This window comes from Phyllostomus discolor, chromosome 1 (assembly GCF_004126475.2).
Source record: "Phyllostomus discolor isolate MPI-MPIP mPhyDis1 chromosome 1, mPhyDis1.pri.v3, whole genome shotgun sequence".
Classification (NCBI taxonomy): domain Eukaryota; kingdom Metazoa; phylum Chordata; class Mammalia; order Chiroptera; family Phyllostomidae; genus Phyllostomus; species Phyllostomus discolor.
Genome location: NC_040903.2, coordinates 217,966,888 through 217,985,357, shown reverse-complemented (window position 1 = coordinate 217,985,357; position 18,470 = coordinate 217,966,888). Strand labels below are relative to the sequence as shown.

At 72.0% G+C, this 18,470-nt stretch overlaps 1 protein-coding gene across 1 annotated transcript; it reads left to right on the top strand.

The window, feature by feature from the left end:
* Positions 1–287: 287 nt before the first annotated feature.
* AKT1 (AKT serine/threonine kinase 1) lies at positions 288–17,612 on the top strand. Its single transcript, XM_028507141.2, has 12 exons — positions 288–417; positions 2,764–2,889; positions 10,424–10,552; positions 12,755–12,866; positions 13,059–13,206; positions 13,444–13,641; positions 14,396–14,464; positions 14,628–14,753; positions 14,837–15,180; positions 15,463–15,550; positions 16,960–17,062; positions 17,282–17,612. The coding sequence occupies exons 2-12, from the start codon at positions 2,844–2,846 to the stop codon at positions 17,359–17,361; spliced, it is 1,443 nt and encodes a 480-aa protein (XP_028362942.1). The 5' UTR covers positions 288–417; positions 2,764–2,843; the 3' UTR covers positions 17,362–17,612.
* The last annotated feature ends 858 nt before the right edge of the window (positions 17,613–18,470 follow it).

Genomic DNA, 18,470 nt, shown 5'->3' with positions numbered 1-18,470 from the left:
AACTGGGAAACTGAGTCCAGGGAGGGCGTGGCCGGGGACCGGCCCGGGACAGGCCCGGCGGCGCACGCCCGGTCGGCCGCCCCCCACCCCGGCCCCCGCCCTCCCGCCCGGGCGGGGGCGCCCGGCGGCGGAGGCGGATGTGGGCGGGCGGCCGGGCGGGGCGCGCGGGGCGGGGACGGGGCGGGCCGGCGGCGGCGGGACGGAGCAGCGGCCGGCCCAGCGCGCGCGCAGCAGGCACCGGAGAACGCGAGCGCGGCCGCGCACGAGCACCGGGCCCCGCGCGAGGCCCGCCCGACAGCGCCCGCCGCGGGTCCGCGCCGCCCAGCCCGTCCCCGGCCCTGCCCGCGGGGATGCGGAGCGGCGGGCGCCAGAGGCCGCGGCCCGGCTAGGCCCGCGCTCGCCCGGACGCGGCGCCCGGTGAGTCCCGCCCGCCGCGGCCGCCGCCGGGGCCCGGATTTCCTCCCCGCGCCGCCGCTTTGTTCCCGGCCGCCGGGGCCGGGCCCGGGCCGCGCAGCCGGAATGGAGGCGCGGGAGCAGGAAGTGGCCGAGCGCGGCCTGGGCGGGGAGGGCGGGGGCCGCGCGGGCCGGGGGTGCGGCCGGCCCCGGCCTCCCTCTTGACCTTGGGGAAGCGGCCCGCCGGCTGGCGAGGCCCGGGCTGGGGCGGAGGGGCGCGGCCGCGGCTGGCTGGGCTGGGGCAGGGGGCGCCCCTGCGGCGGGGGCCCCGCGGGCGCTCTCTGGGCACCGGGCCAGAGCTGGCCGGGGTACCGGAGGCGCTCAGGGGCCTTAGGAAGAGGCTGGCCCCCGCCCTCGTCCAAGTTTGTGGGTGGGCCCTTGGAAGGAGACCTCGTCTTGCCACAGACAAAAAGTTGTTTGTGGTGCCCAGTAGTCCACGAAGGAGGACGCGCCCTCCCGGGTCCTGAAACTGCTTCCTGAACTTGGTGGGCTCCGGAGGTGCTGCCCGCCCCACGCAGAGGCTGGGGCCTGGAGGGTGGCTGGGCCGCGGATCCCAGATTCGGGTGGGGTGGTTGGAGCCGGGGCGCAGGCCTGAGCTCTGCGGCCAGAGGGCCCTCACCTTCCCTCTGGGGCCTTGCCTGACTCCAGGGCCCCTCCCAGCGCCCTGATCCCCTGGCCCAGGCGGAGGCCGGGTGCCTGGGGGAGGGCTTGGTTCCCGGCCCCGCCAGCAGCAGGAGCGTGCAGTCCACAAGCCAGCGTTTGGGGGGCAGGGGCCCTTCTGGGGCACAGACTGTGCTCCCAGCTGCTGGGGTTTCGTGACGACAATAGTGGCCGAACACGGTGCCAGAGGAGGCCCTGAGTCCCGGGGCTGCAGGCAGCGGGTCCCCTCGGTCCTGCAGCCCTGCGTGGAGAGGTGGGCAGGAGCACTGGTCGTGTCCGGGTGTGCACGAGCACACCGCCCTGTGTGTGCACAAATGTATTTTTACACATGGGCTCGCGACAGCTGTCGGACTCTGTCAGCAGCGTGGCCCCGCTCAGGCCCCGGGTGGGGGTAGGGGGACAACCGGAGGCCTCTGAGTCCGGCCTGCTGCCTGCAGGCCACGCCCACTCCAGTGTCACCAGAGCCGGTGCCCTGCACTCGGGGCTCCAAGCCCCGGCCTCACGCTGCCTGCCGGTGGCTGCCTACGGGCCTGCTGAGCACGCCGGCACTTCCTTCGGCCACGCGTGTCCGCCCCGCCCAGGCGGGCGGTGGGGCCTCGGGCTCTGCTGCTCGGCCTTCTCCCGGTGCCCAGCTCCTGCAAGGTGCTGCCAGAGAGAGCGGCTGAGGACCCACGTGTGGGTCCATCCCGGGAGTCCTCGGCGGTCTCTGCCTGGCCCGGGACCCCAGGGAGGAGTGTCCCAGGGCCTGCCCTCTGGGGTGCCCTCTGGGGTGCCCGTTGAGGCTGGGGTGCCCAGGCCAGGCTTTGAGGGATGCCTAGGAGCTCAAGCAGCAGGGCAGGGAGGGGGGGCGTGCGTGATGAATGGCCAGAGTGTCTGCGGGGGTGGGGGGGAGGCAGCCGGTGGGACAGTGTGGGGGCCGGCGGCGCCAGGCCTGGCTGCACAGCGCCCCTGTCGCTCGCCTCCTGAATGCTGTGGCTGTGGGCCTGCGGCCGCCCCGGACTGGGTGCTGCTCCCAGACGGCCCGTCTGAGCCTCCCTTTGTCCCCAGCCCCGCGCCGGCAACGCCAGAAGTGCCAGGCGGAATGAATGAACGAGATTCAGGCTGGCGGGGGCGCTGTGGTTTGGGAGGAGCCTGGGGTTTCCTGGGGGGGGGTTCACAGGGCCCTGGAGGGCACCCATGGTGCCTGCCACCCGCACTCCTGGCCCTGCTGTCTTCACTCCTTGATTTCCTCCTCTCCCAGCCTGAGGCCAGGGGTGGAGCCCTGTGCCCTGCCGGGGACCCCCGCCTGCGGGTGGGACGCCGTGGGGAGGGAGAACAGGCATCCTCACTGGGGGGTGGGGAGGTGGAGGGCTGCTTGGAGGGGGTGGCGTCTGCGGGTCCACAGGTCGGGGGGCTGGGCCGTGCTGGGCGGGCCTTTGGGGAATGGGGGAGGTTTGTCCAGAGGTCGGGGGACGCGGCCGTGAGGCGGCGCAGGGCGCGGTGGGGGGCCGTGCCAGTGACGAGAGCCGGCGGCAGGTGCCGCGGTGGGGAGGCAGTGAGGGGCTCTGAGGGCCGCGCGGGCACAGGCTGAGGCCCTGGGTGGACTCCCCAGAGGGTCGGAGGAGGGACCCCAAGCGGGACACGGCCTCACGAGCCCCTCTACGCCCCCAGAGGCTGTGGACGCTGCTGGGCCTGGGGAGAGCCTCCCGCTCGGGGAGCAGCCAGCGGAGCGAGCACGCCGCCCGGGCACCATGGCCGACGTGGCGATCGTCAAGGAGGGCTGGCTGCACAAGCGAGGTGAGTGCGCGGGGCTGGCCCGGCATCTGGCGTTCGGGGCGCAGCCTGGAAGGACCCCTGGGTGCCGGCTGGCGAGGCCTCAGGCCGAGGAGTGGCTGCCTGCCTGGGCCCCGGGGGTGGGACAGCCGCTGCCACCTCCCTGCCCACTTTCCTGGAAGGCAGTGAGGACGCTGGGGCCGGGCCAAGGCCTGGCTCACCGGTGGCCCCGGGCACCGCCTGAGGGCTCCTGAGGGCAGGGCAGGGCAGGGCAGGGCTGCTGGGCCTGGGCCTGTGGCCACCTGGGCCCGGGCTGGGGGAGAGCCACACACACCCCGATGCCCGGGGGCCCCAAGTGTTTGAACAGCAGCCAGGGGCACACCCCCCCCCCCCCCCCCGGTCCACCACAGAGCGGGGCCCCTCCTTCCTGCCCCAGGACAGGGTGGGCCGCCGATCCCCTCACCCCTTGTCTCCCGGGCCTGCCCCTCTCCCACTGCCAGGGTCACGCAGCAGTCCCCTTGAGCACTGGAGGACAGGGTAAGGGCGCCCCCTCCTCACTGCGGGGCCCACAGGCCAGTGGGAGGAGCCTGGGCTTTGTGGGGTCCTCGCGCTCCCCGGGAGTGTGTGGCCGCTGCAGCAGCTCCGCTGGGTGCGGAGAGCGGCGGCCAGGCCCGGGGCCGCAGAGCTCAGAGCAGGGCCGAGGATGTGGTCACCGTGTGTTCTGAGAACTCGCTGGGGCGGCTGTGGGGGACGGCCCGCCGGGCCCCGTGACGGAGCGGGCCGCGGGCTGCAGGGGCCTGCCTTCTCCCCCCCCACCCTCCCCCGTGTCCCCTGGAGCCCCGCCTCCTCTGCGGCAGCCCCCGCTCTGGCTGCCTGGCCTCTTGGACCGAGACCCCCCACCCCACCCTGGCCGTTCCCCCTTGTGTGGCGGGCGGCGGGCGGCAGCCGTGCAGAAACACTCTGCCCCTGGGACTGACCTCGACCTTGACCTTGGCTAACGTTTGTTGACTGAATGTTAGGCTGGGCCCCGGCCCCGTCACTGGGGTGTCCGCCCACCGGCCAGGCTCTGGCACATGCGCCCCGTGATGCCCGGGCGAATTTCGGTCGTTGGTCAGGGTGTGAGCCTTCTGAAGGGGCTGGGGGTCAGGGGTCGGCCCAGAGGGGTGGAGGCCTCCGGCCTCGGTTTCCCCCAGCTCTCCGTTCCCGGGGACCCGTGTGCCCTAGGCGTGTTGGGAGGTCCCTGGCCAGCCATCCCCCCCCCACCCCACTCTGCCAAGTCACGCTCCCTGCCGACCTCCTGTGGGTTTGCTCCCCACAGACATGCGGGCTCTTCCTGTGAGCTGGGCTTTGGGGGGACCCAGGGAGGGAGCTGGTGGCAAATGGGGGGTTTTAGTGAGTTGTGGGGGAATCGGGGCGACTCCCAGTGGGGCTGGAGGTGCCACTAGACGACGGGGGGGGGGGGAGACACAGGCTCTTCCTGGGGGGGCGGGGGCAGAGCCGCGTGCTGGCCTCGCGCGGGGCAGGAGGCTGGGTCCAGGCCCCACTCACTCCGCTGCCCGGGGCAGCCCTCTCCTCGCTTCCTCGGGTCGCCCGGCCGTTCTGGAAGGGCCCTCGGAGGAGCCTCCCAGGGCCACCCCGGGCCCGTCTTCCTCCTGTGGCTCCTGGCCAACCCTCTGCCTGTCCGGGGGTGGGGGGGCTGGAGGAGGGAGACAGGGCCTCCCGGGGCAGCTCCGGGTGGAGTGGGGTCCTCAGTCCAGCCTGGGGGTGTGGGCTGGGCCCGCCTGCAATGCTGGTCTGAGTCTTTGTCCTCCTCCCCTGCTCCTGGAAGCCGGGCCTGGCCGGGGTTAGGTTCAGAGCGCAGGTGGGTGTCAGGGAGCCGGGGCCACCCTCTAGGGCCCAGCCTCCCCCGCTGCCCCAGGGCCCCTCTGGCCCTGAAGGTCAGAGTGCCCCTGTGGACGACAGCCTGCATCTGTCCTTTCTGCGTCCACCCCAGGGCCGGCCACCTGACAAGTGGCTGCCTCCAGGGGCCTTATGGGCACCACAGAGGGGCCGGCAGCTGGTCCCCAGGAAAGTGGGCCTGGGGTCGGTGGGCCATGCGGGGGCAGGTGGGCGGACGGCCCCCGGGGGCTGGCTGTCCTGAGCCCCGAGTTCTGGGGTCTGAGGCTGCTCGCACGTTTGCCTTTTTAAAGACCTGGTCTGTTCTGTGCCCGCCCCACTCGCGGAGGTCGGCTGGAGACGACAGCAGCCCTGCCCCCGGAGGTTCTGTCTTCACACCGTCCCTGCCTCCCTCCCCCCCGCCGCCAGAGCCTGTGGTGTCCTCCCCCGACGGACAGGCTGGCTGGACCAGGGGCGGCTGGACGTGGGACACAGGGCGAGGGGAGGGGCCCAGGCCTGGGGAAGGAGTGGGGTGCAGGCCTCGGGCGCCCAGCAGGCCAGGTGTGAGTGGTGGGGTCGAGGAGAGCCTGCCTGTGGGCGCGGGGTTCCCCCGTCCCTGGGGCCGTGCCTGGGAAGGGTCGCCAGTGGGGTCTGCCGGGCGCCCGTGCCTCAGTTTACCTCCTCCCCCGGGGCTGTGCCGGGCAGGCTTGTGTTCGTAGGGCTCCCGGGGGAGCTGGGCTCCGGGGCCCCTCCACAGCCTGGCCCTCAGTCGTGGCCAGTCCCCACCTCTCGCTGTGGAGTGGCCGTCACCTGGGCTCCTCGTGTGGCCCTGAGACGGGGGCGCGGTGGTCCCGCAGAGCTGGCACGGTGTGGGGGGTGCGGAGCCTGCCAGCCACCCCGCTGGGAGGAGGCGGCAACGTGCCCAGGACACACCGGGGACTCAGCCACTTGGACCGCAGACTCCCGTGGCGGCCCCGGGTCTCATCCAGGCCCCTCCCTGGGGCTGAGGCTTGGGTCCCCCAGGTCCCCCATGCACGGGGCAGCCTGTGCCGTGCCCCACACCCACGGGGTCCAGAGCAGCCCCCGGGGCAGCAGGTCCGCACGGGCTGCCGGGCCCCGCTCGCTGGACGTGCTGGGGAAGGCAGGCGCCTTGGCCTGCCGGTGGCGGTGCGTGGCCGTGCGTGGCTGTGGCCTCGCTGGGCCAGCTGTGTGGGGCTGCGTTTCCTGTTTTGGGAGCGTGTGGAGTTTTCCCTTCAAAATAAACAACAAAAGAGGAAGCTCGGGCCTCTTGCAGGGGGCGGGGGTGAGGGGCCCCAGCCCGCCACAGCCCTGGGCCCTGGGCCCGTGCCTGGGGGTCCCCAGTGGGTGCCACTGCGGCCTCCTTCCTGGGCACAGCTGCCCCACTCGGGAGCAAGCACGATGGGGGTCCTCGAGGGGAGGGCCTGGGCCAGGCCCGCCCTTGCAGCTCCCAGCCGCCCTGGGCGGCAGAGTCCGTGTGCCGGGGGGCGGGGTGGGGAGCTCAGGATGGGGCGGGAGGGGCTGGGGGACGGGGTGCCGCCCCTGCTGCGGCCCCCCCCCCACGCCGCCTGCACCCAGGAGCTGGCTGGGTCGAATCAGGCCGGTTCCTAGAAACCCTGCAGCTGGTCCCTCCCGCTGGTGCCCCCTGTGCCCGGGCACACCCACCAGGCCAGGAGCGCAGGGGGGGGCCCTCCCGGGGGCCTGCCTTTGACCAGAGCTGCTGGTTGTCTCTGTGCCGGCTCTCGGGGCCGCCCCCCGCAACTTCCACCTGTGCGCTGTGCCCACCCCAGTCCTGCCCCGCGGCCCCCAGAAGACCCTCGGCCCAGACCAGTGCCCCTGCCAAGCCCTCACTCCCACCGTCCCTCCTGCCCACTCTCACGACTGTGGGAAGGAGAAGGCCTATTACAGCTTAGAGACGCGGGGGGTAGGGGGCTTTGGGGAGGGTGCCCGGGTGGCCTGGGACTGCAGCCCCTCACTCATCTCCCTGGGGTGCTGACAGGGTGCCTTTGGTGGGTCTCAGGGAGACACTCACGTGGGGACCCTTCTGGCTGGGGCGGGGCTGGGGCTCAGGGGCAGCTGAGTTTGGGGTGTGGGGAGTGGCCAGCGATGTGAGATGACGGGGGACGCAGCCTGCCACCCCGTCACTGCGGGGGAGGGGCCGAGAGCGCATCCCCCTGCGGTTGTGGCTCCAGGTCAGAGGCCGTCTCTGGAGGACACGGTCCCCCCAGCCCACCCCCCGCCCCCTGGCCCCCGCCCCCCGGCAGAGCGTGCCTCTCCTGGGGCGTCGAGGATGGAAGCCGGGCTGCTTGGGGCCACCTAGACGCAGGGGCCTGGTGCCAGCTCCCTCCGGGGTGTGCAGGGGCGTCGTGGGAGTGCTGGCCAGCGCCCCTGGAGACTGCCCACGTCCCTGCCCCCAGGGCGGGCGCTTTCGGCAGCCAGGGCCCCAGGAGGGGCCTGGGGCGTGTCCTCGGGGGGTGGGGGCTCAGCGCCCACCTGTCCTCTGGGCAGCCGGAGGGCTGGGCTGTTCCCCACTGCCCGGCGCCCTCTCCCGCCGCCTCAGCCAGCCGGGGAGCCCCGAGCCTTCCGAGCCCGTTTGGGGCCTTCCTGCGGGGGACAGTGGGACGGATCAAGTCCTGGCCAAGTCCGGGGCCTCTGCTGGGCCCGGAGACCCCACCTCTGCCGCCTCCTGTCCTCCCTCGTCCACGCTGGCCCTCCGTGTCCTGACAGACAGGGGAGGGGGTGCAGGCCCCGGTCAGGAGCCCTGCTGGTGTGGGGACACAGGGCCCACCCAGCGCGGGTGGAGGGGCCCCGCGAGGTGACCCCGCCTGGCAGACGGCGATGGATGGGCCGCCGTCAGCAGGGCTGCCCGCTCGCTGTGCCGGGGAAGCAAATGGGCGCCCGGCAGCTGTCGGGGCGATGGATGTGTCGTCGGCGGGGACCGCGCGGTCCCCGCTGTCAGCTGGCGGCGCTCCCCGGGCCTGCTGGGGCTCGCTCCGCTGTGGAGAGGCAGCTCGGCCCCGCCTGGCGCCCTGCCAGCGCCCGCCACCGCCGCTGCCACCGCCACCGCGGCGAAGTGTCTACCCAGCAGTTTCCCCGAGAACTGGGGGCCGCAGAGGGTGTGCGGGGCATGGCACGCTGCCCCTCAGGCTGCCCACTGCGGGCCGCCCGGCCCCCACCTGCTGCCCCTGTGCCTGGCCCTCGGGGTTGGGCCGGGGCGCACGCAGTCCTGTCCCCTGCGCCCCCACACCGAGGCTCTGAGGGTGAGGTTGGCCGAGGCAGGTCGGGAGGCCCCCTCTGTCCGGAGTCCTGCAGCCCCGTGGGACCAAGTGGTGCCCAGGAAGATCAGGGCGGTGGAAGGGACCCTTGGGGGCTGCCACATGTGGGGTGCCGAGGGCCTCCGAGCAGAGGGGTCCTGGGCCGCAGGAGGGGTGGTGGAGCCCTGACCGGACGGACGTGGGTGCCAGGCTAAGCTGCAGTCCCAGCCCACCCAGGGCGGCTGCCTCCCAGGAGCCCTCGCTGAGGGTCGGCTGGCCTGGCCCGGGGGTTCAGGCTCCTGGGGGGGGGGGGCTCCTCGGGACGAGGTCTCAGCAGGGCTGAGCTGCCCACTCCCGCCGGCCCAGGGCCAGGCCTCTGAGAGAACCCCGAGGGGGGCTGACTGGCACCCCTCTTGCCCGCCTGCCACCCAGCTAGCAGTTTCTTGGGGTGGGGTGGGCCCTGGAGCCCCAGCACCTCCCCGCACCTGCCCCAGCTCAGGCCCAGGTTGGCTGTGGCTCCCATGTCCTGGCAACTGGTGTGGGTGGTCCCGGCTGGGGAGCTGAGCTGGTGGGGCCTTGGTCCTGGCCCCCCGGCGCCCCACCTGGGTGTCACCTGGCTCCTGGGGTTGACTAAGTGGGGTGGCGGGACAGCCCTGGCCCCCAGCAGTGCCCGGGGCCTGGGCTCATGGCCCTTCCCCCAGACGCCGCCCCACGGCTCCCCTGGGCAGGGTGCCCTCCCCTCAGCTCCTTCCCTCTGGCGTTGCTCTCTTGGGTCCCCTCCCAGCTCTGGGTTCCAGAACCTTCCCAGCCCTGGGGTGGTCAGTGGGGTGAAGGCTGGCCGAGGTGGGCCCTGGGTGCCAGGGTGTCCCGGCCCGGTGGGCGGAGGCCGCCGAGTGAGGGCCGCCGCTGACTGCAGGTTCTGTGTGGTGCCGGGGGCCGCGCTGCGCACAGTGGGGCCGGCACAGTTGGCGCGTCAAGATGGATGCGCGGGCCGCACGGGCGCCGCGCTCATCACTCTCCGGAGCAGTCAGCGTCCCGGGGAGCGGCAGCTGGCGGGACGGGAGGCACTCCATCAGGGCCCGACAGCTCCAGACTGGCGCACAGGCGGGGGGCGCGGGGGAGCGCGGTCGGCCGCTCCGCACGGCACAGCACGGCACGGGTGGTGGGCGCCCCCCCCCCCAAGCCGGCTCCGCTCGCTCCCACCCCCCCCTCCCTGGCACCCACAGAAGGGGAAGGGCCTGGATGTGGGACCAGACCTCAGCCGCCTGTCCCCAGGGGCTCGGAGGGCAGACCCGGGTGGAGGCCCTACTAAGTGCTGTCGGGTGGCCCAGGTCACCCATCGGCCATGGTGTCTGGGCCTGGCGGCAGCGCCCCCTGCGGGTGGGCTCCCCAGGGAAGGGCACTAGGGGTGGCTGGAGCCCCCCTCCCCTGGGCACTCCCCCCCAGCAGCCCAGCTGGGGTCGTGGAGAGTGAGGGACTGTGGAGGCCACACCCAGAGGTGCGTGGTGGGAGGGGGAGGGGGGCCGGCCCGGGCGGCGGTCCCAGGGGCCTCTCTGCTCTGCTCTGGTCGGGGGCTCAGCTTGGCCCAGAGCTCGGGGACCTCACCCCCTCCCTGCCCACGGCTCCTCCGAGGAAGCGGCTGCCTCATTAGTAAGTTTTCCACTGTTGTTCAAACTCCTGGCTCGGCAAAATGTAAATGGAGCGTTTTTTCTGGGTGTCAGTATGAAAAATGACAGTCGCCCGGAGACCGCCGAGGACATCTGCTCGCCTCTGCGCGAGCGCCTGTTTACGGCTGATGTCGCAGAACTCGGGGGAACCTCGGCTGCGTACCTGGGTGACCCTCGGTGGGGGCTGGGGTCCGGGGTCCGGGGCCGCGGGGCCTGGCTGCCTCTGGGCCTGGCCGCTCTGCTGTGCCCGGGGCCGACCCGGCTCCCGGTGCCCTGAGTGGTGAGTGCGGTCCCACGGGCGGTGGGGGCTGGGTCCCAAGGACTGCAGGCGGGCCTGTGTCTGCCCCGCCGGCCCGGGCCTCCGGCACCTGGCGCTGTCCCCTCACTGCCGGGTACCGGGTTCCATCCCCCAGCTGATGGTCAGCTGCCCACCTGCCATTGTCACCAGAGTAACTGTTTTGGCTGACCAGTGGCCAGACCCACAGCGAGTGGAGAGAGTTCTTGGCCCTGATGCCCCCAGCAGGTGGCTGAAGCCAGTGCTTGAGCTGCTGCCGGTGCCTGCTGGGACACACTGACTTGTTGCCGCCTCCTCCAGGGAGGCCCTGTGGATCGGGCCGGTCTCCCCTCGTCCGCGTGCCCACCTGGCCTGGCACAGCCGGCTGCCCGTGCGCCGCCGCGCTGGGGTCTGGGGGAGGAGGGGTGCGGGCCCAGCGGCGGCGGCCCCTCACACACTTGTGCCCGTAGGGGAGTACATCAAAACCTGGCGGCCCCGCTACTTCCTGCTGAAGAACGACGGCACCTTCATCGGCTACAAGGAGCGGCCGCAGGACCTGGAGCAGCGCGAGTCGCCCCTCAACAACTTCTCTGTGGCGCGTGAGTGAGCCCGGGGCGGCCCTGCTCGGGCCTGGGGTGCGGCCGAGGCTTTGTGCTGGGGTCTCCCTGGGCCTCTGCTGGGGGCCGGCGGCCGCCAGGGCCCAAGCTGGGCAGCGCTGGCTCCGGGTCACCACGGGACCCCCTTGCGGCCAGCTCTGCCAGGCGGGGCTCTGTGCAGAGTCCCAAGGCTGGTGACCCTGGAGCTGCCCCAGGCGCTCCCTCTCTGCAGGCCGGAAGGCCTGGCCTGGCCTGGCGGGGGCAGAGTCCAGCCTGGGGCAGCCACCCGGGGCCTGTCCAGCGTGGCCCTTGGTCGGGGGGGGGGGGCAGGTGAGCACGCACGAGGGGCACCCAGCTGTGGGAGCCTCTGTCACCCCCAGGAAGAGCCTGTGGCTGCCCCTGGAAGGTTGTGAGAGGCCCTGCCCCCTGCACCTCCGTGCCTGCTCCTGTCCCCAGCCGGGGTGAGGGGAGGGGCGCGGCTGGCTGGCCCCTTTCCTAAACTGCCTCTGCGGCATACCTTGGGGGTGTGGCAGGTGCAACCCCACGCCTGGGGCTGGGGCGGCAGTGGGCGGGCCTCCTAGGGCTCGTCGCCCAGCGCTCTGCCCGGGGCCGGGCCAGCAGCGGCCGCATGACAGGCTCCTTCACCAAGTCCCACGTCCGCCTCGGGCTGCGGTGCCCACTGTGTGTGTGTGGGGGGGGTCCTGGCCCCACCCCAGGTACTGTCCCCTGTTCAGCGCTGCCCGACCTGCCATCCCGCCCCCCACCTTGCCAGACCCCAGGCTCCCCCGGGGTCTCAGCTGGCCGCAGTGTCATGTCAGTGGGCTGCGCCCAGGTGGACAGAGGGAGCCCCTGCCCCCCGCCTGCAGGTGTGCTGGGTGCGGGGGCCTGGCGCCTCCGCTGCCCCGCATGTGCTTTGGGGGCACACGGCACGGCCAGCGTACCCCCCAGCACGCCTGGGGGACAGGGGCAGAGTTGCTGCCCAGCCGGTGGCTGGGCTGATGTGAGGCGGGTCAGGGGACCCAAGTGAGGGGAGACCCAGGAGGCAGACGCCCCCTGTGGGCGCACTGTAGCTGTGGGGGGCCTGGCGGGCCTGGGGCTCCGGGCCACCAGGAGGCCGCTGGCCCGGCCGCCCTGCTGGGGGACGGGACCCCTCGAGGGTGCTGCCACGGCCAAGCCCACGGGGTGAGGGGTTTCCCTGGAGGCACGTGGGAGGCGGGGCCAGCCAGAAGGGCCGCCTGAGCAGGGGGGTGGGCTGGCACACTGGCCAGGGGGCTTTTCTAGGGGACAGATTCAGGGACAGGGCCCAGCAGCCAGGCCCTGGGATGGGCATCGGGGGCCTGGGTCCCAGGGGCACCAGGTGGTCTCCATTAGCGAGTGGGTGGTGGGTGTCTGCCCCCACCCCGTGCCCACACTGTCGTCCTCTGCACAGAGCTGGCCCTGCGCCCCCAGCTGGCCCCAGGCCTGGCAGACGGCTTCCCAGGGGTGGCTGGGCCCCAAGGGCCCTCTGGTTGCCGGGTTGCAGAGGCTGGGACGTCTGATGCCCCTGCACAGGCCCTGCCCCCTGCCTCACCAGCTGGGCCCGCACCTGTCCCAGGGGCTTCCCGCAGCCCCCCCCCCCACATGCACGCCCCTCTCCAACCTGATGCGTGCCCACAGTTCCCTGGCAGCAGGTGCAGGCTCCGTGCTCCGGGTGTGTTTGTGTGTGTGTGTGTGTGTGTGTGTGGTCCAGGTGTCTGCACATCACAGGTGTGCAGGGCATCCAGGTGTGTGTGTGCTCCCAGGCCTGCCTGCCTGGACCCCCTGGGCCCCGGGGGGTGGGCATGAGTCAGTGGGTGGGTCTCATCCTGCAGCTGCCTCAGGACAGGCCCCACCCTGGGGTGGCCTGTGAGGACATGGGGCAGGAGGGCACAGTAGGCGGGCAGCTCTCCTGCGATGCCCCACCCTGCGGCCCCTTCCGGGGACCCTGCACTCTTCTTCCGGCCGGTTGAGGCCCGAGTGGGGGCTCAGAGAGTGTGGGCGGGACTGTGGGGGGGCGCGGTGGGAGGGACAGCTCCGGAGCAGCGTCGGGGTCGGAGCGGGGCCCAACCCGGTCTCACAAGGAGGGAAACTGAAGCTTGGAGAGGGGCCGGGACAGGGCTTCCCAGGACCCGGGGGTGGGGTCTGGGGCGGGCACCCAGGGGGCTCACCGGCCGGCCCCGCCCCCAGAATGCCAGCTGATGAAGACGGAGCGGCCGCGGCCCAACACCTTCATCATCCGGTGCCTGCAGTGGACCACGGTCATCGAGCGCACCTTCCACGTGGAGACGCCCGAGGAGCGGTACGGGCGGGGCGCGCCTGGGGGGGGAGGGGAGCCCGTCCTGCTGGGGCTTCCAGGGCTGAGGACCCGCAGTGGGTGGGGCCAGCCCAGGGCTCCAACCAGCAGCCTCCTGGGGTCTCTGAGCTGGGTGGTGGAGGGCGGGGCCTGGGCAGGGGCGGGGCCGGGACCAGGACCTCAACGTGCGCCCTTCAGGGAGGAGTGGACCACCGCCATCCAGACGGTGGCCGACGGGCTCAAGCGGCAGGAGGAGGAGATGATGGACTTCCGATCGGGCTCGCCTAGTGACAACTCGGGGGCCGAGGAGATGGAGGTGTCCCTGGCCAAGCCCAAGCACCGTGTGGTGAGCAACCCCACCCCCCTCCCGCAGGGTCCTGGCGGCCACAGGGCTCCTCCCGGGGCTGCCCTGTGGGCAGCACAGTCTGACTGTCAGAGCCCTGGGCCAGAAGCGAGGCTGGGACCCCGGGTCCCAGGAAGCCCGGGTTCGGTCCCGCCCCTAGCACTCTGAGTGGGGTGCACAGAGCCCCACGCTCCCGTGCGAGGCCTGGCCCCTGCCCCTGACGCGGCCGCCGCCCTGCAGACCATGAACGAGTTCGAGTACCTGAAGCTGCTGGGCAAGGGCACCTTCGGGAAGGTGATCCTGGTGAAGGAGAAGGCCACCGGCCGCTACTACGCCATGAAGATCCTCAAGAAGGAGGTCATCGTGGCCAAGGACGAGGTGGCGCACACGCTCACGGAGAACCGAGTGCTGCAGAACTCCCGGCACCCTTTCCTGACGGTGCGTGGCCCCGGGGGCGCTTCTGTGCTCCAGGGCCGGGGACGCCTGGGCTGTGGCGCTGGGGTGCCGGCGAGTCGGCCGCTGAGGGGTCGGGTGGAGGTGCCTGACGCAGGCCCATGGGCCGTGCGCTTTGTCCCGTGTGTGAAAGGGGGAGGTGGCTCTCAGCTGCCCGCCCTGTGCTGGGGTGCTCTGCCCTGGGGCCTGTGTGTGTGTGTGGGGGGGTCCTTAGCCTTTGGGAACAACAGTCACCCAGACATCGGTGTGCCAGGCCAGGCAGCTCCTGGAAGTCACGGGCAGGTCCCCATGGACCTTGGGGTCCTGATCAGGCTCTGGCAGCTGGGCCTGGCCTTCAGGGTCTTCCTGGACAGTCCGGGGTCCGGCTCCCCACCCAGGTGCCCCCCAGCCCTGTCTGCTGCGCTCGTCACGTGCTGGGCTTCTCTCGCCTGCCCCTCCTGGAACGACCCAGCTCCAGCCGCTGGACTGGTTGCCGGGGCGGTTCGTGTGGGCGGGGACTGCGCCCAGGGACCGCCCTCAGAAAGCTCGGCAGCTGCGCCAGGAAGGAGGGTCCTCTCCAGGTCGGGGGTGAGGGCGTCCTGTTGGGGCGCCTCCGAGTTCACGGAGCTCGCCAGCCTCTGAGATGCCAGCCCCCCCTGAGACTTGGCCGAGCCCCCGGGCCCGGCCTGTGGGGTGGCGATGCGCTGGGGCCTCCCCATCTGGCTCCAGGAGCTGCCGTTCCAGCCCGTGTCCCTTGCAGGCCCTGAAGTACTCCTTCCAGACCCACGACCGCCTCTGCTTCGTCATGGAGTACGCCAACGGCGGCGAGGTAGGACTGCCGGGCGGGAGCTGGGCTCCCTCCCGGCCCGGGGACAGTGCAAGGGGCCCGCCCCGCCCGTCCCACCGCGCGGCCCGCTGCCCTGGCCCATGAAGTGGGGGGGGGGGTCTCAGGCTGGCCGGGCGCCCTGGCTCAGACCCCCCAACTCCCACAGCTCTTCTTCCACCTGTCGCGGGAGCGGGTGTTCCCCGAGGACCGCGCCCGCTTCTACGGCGCGGAGATCGTGTCCGCCCTGGACTACCTGCACTCGGAGAAGAACGTGGTTTATCGAGACCTCAAGGTGGGCGTGGCCACGGGTGGGGCGGGGCCGGGCAGGCGGGGCGGGGCCAGGCCGGTGGGCGCTGACGAGGCCACGCCCCGCAGCTGGAGAACCTGATGCTGGACAAGGACGGGCACGTCAAGATCACTGACTTCGGGCTGTGCAAGGAGGGCATCAAGGACGGGGCCACCATGAGGACCTTCTGCGGGACGCCCGAGTACCTGGCGCCCGAGGTGCTGGAGGACAACGACTACGGCCGGGCCGTGGACTGGTGGGGGCTGGGCGTGGTCATGTACGAGATGCTGTGCGGCCGGCTGCCCTTCTACAACCAGGACCACGAGAAGCTCTTCGAGCTCATCCTCATGGAGGAGATCCGCTTCCCGCGCACGCTCAGCCCCGAGGCCAAGGCCCTGCTGTCTGGGCTGCTCAAGAAGGACCCCAAGGAGAGGTGGGCGTCACGGCCCCGGGCAGCCTGTGGGGGGCGGGGTCTCTGTCCACCGCCGGCAGGCCCCTCACACCCCTCCGGAAGACCCCACCCTGCCGGCAGCTCCTGCTCACCCAGCCTTCTGTGCCTGCTGGGGCTCGGCCAGGGGACCTGGTGTCCCCACCGCCCTCTGCCCACACCACCCAGAGCCATCTGGCCTCGTCCGGTGGGGGAGGGGCCTAGAGGGTGGCCTGAGCCTGGGTGGGCAGCGGCGGCACTGTTACCACGGCCTCCTGTCGCCTGCAGGCTCGGAGGGGGCTCCGAGGACGCCAAGGAGATCATGCAGCACCGCTTCTTCGCCGGCATCGTGTGGCAGGACGTGTACGAGAAGAAGGTGCGCTGCCCGGCCCCGCCCCGCCCCTCGCCTCAGGCGCACGCCCCGCCCTTCCCTGGGAGGAGCTGTGTGCGGTGTGGTCCCTGCCAGTGGCTCCCCTTCTGCTCCAAGCGTCTCGCTTCCCTTCCCGGTGCTGCGTGCTGGAGGCTGGAGGCGGGGTGGGGGCACTACCCGGCTGTCCCAGTTCCTCCCATTGTTTGACCTCAATCCGTCACGCTACCGGGAGAGCCCAGGCCTGCCCCTGTGCTGCGGGAGCCAGGCAGCACCTGCCTGTGTGGCTCCTGCAGGAGGCCTCCCAGGAGCCGGCCAGCTGCACCCTGCATGTGCCCCTCACCGCCCCCCAGTGCAGGCTGCCCCGGGGGTCCACAGGCACCCGTCCCCAAGCACGCTCTGCTCCATCGCCTGCCCTCCTCCCCTGCAGGCCACACTCGCCTGCCTGCAGGGCACCCCACCCCGCCCGGCTCTGCTCCATGCTCTGGCCCCACGGCCTTCTGCCTCCTGGCCCAGCCCTCCAGGGCTTGACGCCTGCCCAGCCTTGGACAAGGACCCTGCCAGCTCTCGAGGGGCTGCCCCAGACCTGGCCAGGGCCTGGGAGACTCGGGGCGCCCGCCTGCAGCACCATCTCATTGTGTGCACAGCCCACACTCACCTCTAGTGTCCTGGGCTATGGCCGGTCCTCTCAGCACCCGGACTCGGCCAGGCCATGTTGGGGTCCTTGAGCCACGCGTGAGGCTGGCCGGCCCCACACTCAGCAGGCGTCCCCTGCCCCACCACCTGGGGGGAGGCCTGGAGGGCAAAGCCCAGGAGCCTGCGTGACGGAGGGGCCCTGGCCCCTTCCTCACCTCCGGGGGGGTGGGGGTGGGTTTGGAGAACACACTAGGGTGGGCCCAGGCTGGGGCTCGGCCCCTGAGCCCTGCTCTCCACGTGGCTGGCACTGGCCTCTGCTCCCTGGGCCTGCAGGGGCATAGCTGCCCCGTGGGCCCCCTGCACGGGGAAGCCACTTGCCAGCCCAGGTGGGTCATGGACCACGGGGGGACTCTCCCTGCATCGTGGATTATCGAAGGGGCAGCCCCAGCGGCCGGGCTGTGCGGGCACCTGGTGGGGGAGCCCACTCCGCACACTTTGCTCCAAGGTGCTCTCTCCATCCCCTTCCCAGTGTGTAAGAAAACCAGAAAGGAAAATGAGAAAGCTAGAAAAATTAAAATGGGTGAGGGTGGTGGAGCTGAGGTGTCCCTCCAAGCTGGGCTGCACTACCACTTGTCCCCTGCAGGGGCTGTTGTGAGCAGGACTGGGCCTGCCCTTGGCCGAGGTGACAGGCTCAGCACCCCTGGGGGCCAGAGGGTGTGCCTGGCGGGTGGCAGGTGCAGAGCCAGCCTGTAACCTGCCTGTCCCCCCCCCCCCCCCCGCAGCTCAGTCCACCCTTCAAGCCCCAGGTCACCTCGGAGACAGACACCAGGTATTTTGACGAGGAGTTCACGGCCCAGATGATCACCATCACCCCACCTGACCAAGGTGAGGGCTGCCTCCCATCAGAGTCCCTCCAGACCATGGAGCCTGGGCTGCCTTCCTAGGGAGGCTGCCCTGTCCGCTATCACCGGAGAGACGCCCCCCCCGGAGGGCGGGGGTGAGGGCGGGAGGGCCCTGCGCTGGAGGGTCAGGCCCCGGAGTCCACTCTTCTGGGACCTGCCCCAGTGTCCTGGCCCGAGTCCGAACTCCGTCTCCCGCCCACAGAGGACAGCATGGAGTGTGTGGACAGCGAGCGGAGGCCCCACTTCCCCCAGTTCTCCTACTCGGCCAGCGGCACGGCCTGAAGGGGCCTGCCGGGCGCCAGCTCCGTGGACCGGGAGGGCGCCGCACCGACAATCTGCATCGGATGCCGCCCTTCCGGCTGCGTGCGTCGGCGCCGCGCCTCCGGCTCGGACGGGAAGACTTACGTGCTGTGGGCGGGGCGCCTGGCCGGCAGGGAGGAAGGCTGGCCTTCGGTTTTTCTTAATTTATTTCATCCAGTTCTCCGGGCGTGGCCTCGGCCTGCAGACGAGGTTCACGCGGGAAGCGCCGAGGACTTCTGCAGCCGCGTGCAGCTGGGGTCCGGGCAGCCCCTCGCCGGCTGCCCCCAGCTGTGGCCTCTCTGTGCTCAGCCGGACGCACCGGAAGCAGCCGGACTGTGGCGCGTTGGCCTGGCCCCTCCCCCGGGGGTCAGACAGCGCCCCTGCGGCAGGCTCGGGGCTCGGCTGAGGTCCGCCCGGGGTGGGAGCAGGCGGAGGGAGACCTGCCGGGGCACGCCGCACGGGTCGTTGCCGCACGGGTCGTGTGCGGTCAGCGGCTCGGTCCTGCGGAGGCCAGCCCCTACCCTGTCCCCCTCCTCCGGACGTGCACCCCGGGGGCCCCCTGTAGCGCCCGTCCTCTACAGAAGCCTCACCTCCCCGCTGCCCACCCGACGCCCCTGCAGGGGCGGTCACTGTGTCCTCCTGGCCAGACACTGCGCTGCACCATGGTGTTTTTTACACTCGACTTGAGTATTTTTACTATTACAATGAGACTGCCCCTCCAAACCCTCAATAAAAATGGCTTTTCAACTCTGTGGCTGGTCTTGCCTGTGGGGAGCACCCCGGTCTTCTGGCCCTGAGGCCCCCCCCAAGGGGGGATGTCCCTCCAGCTCCCTCAGGACTGGCTGGAGGCTGCTGTTCTGGCTGTCCCTGTCCCCACTGGCTTCACCCTGCCCCATGCCAGGGGTCCTCTGACCCCAGAGGAGCCCACGGGACCCAGAGCTGGCCAAGGTCATGCAGGCCAGAGAGGGTCCCATCCCGACACTCCCACCCCCAGAGCAGGGCGGTCCAGCAGGGTGTGCTGTGGGCGCCACCTGGTGGCGAGGAGAGGAGCCTGCCACCCAACCCCTAAAGCCCCGTTAGCGCTCAGAGGG

Coding starts and splice junctions, on each gene's coding strand:
- AKT1 (XM_028507141.2), top strand. CDS start 2,844: ATGGCCGACGTGGCGATCGTCAAGGAGGGCTGGCTGCACAAGCGAG. Junction 14,754..14,836: donor TGGTTTATCGAGACCTCAAG/GTGGGCGTGGCC, acceptor CACGCCCCGCAG/CTGGAGAACCTGATGCTGGA. Junction 15,181..15,462: donor AAGAAGGACCCCAAGGAGAG/GTGGGCGTCACG, acceptor TGTCGCCTGCAG/GCTCGGAGGGGGCTCCGAGG.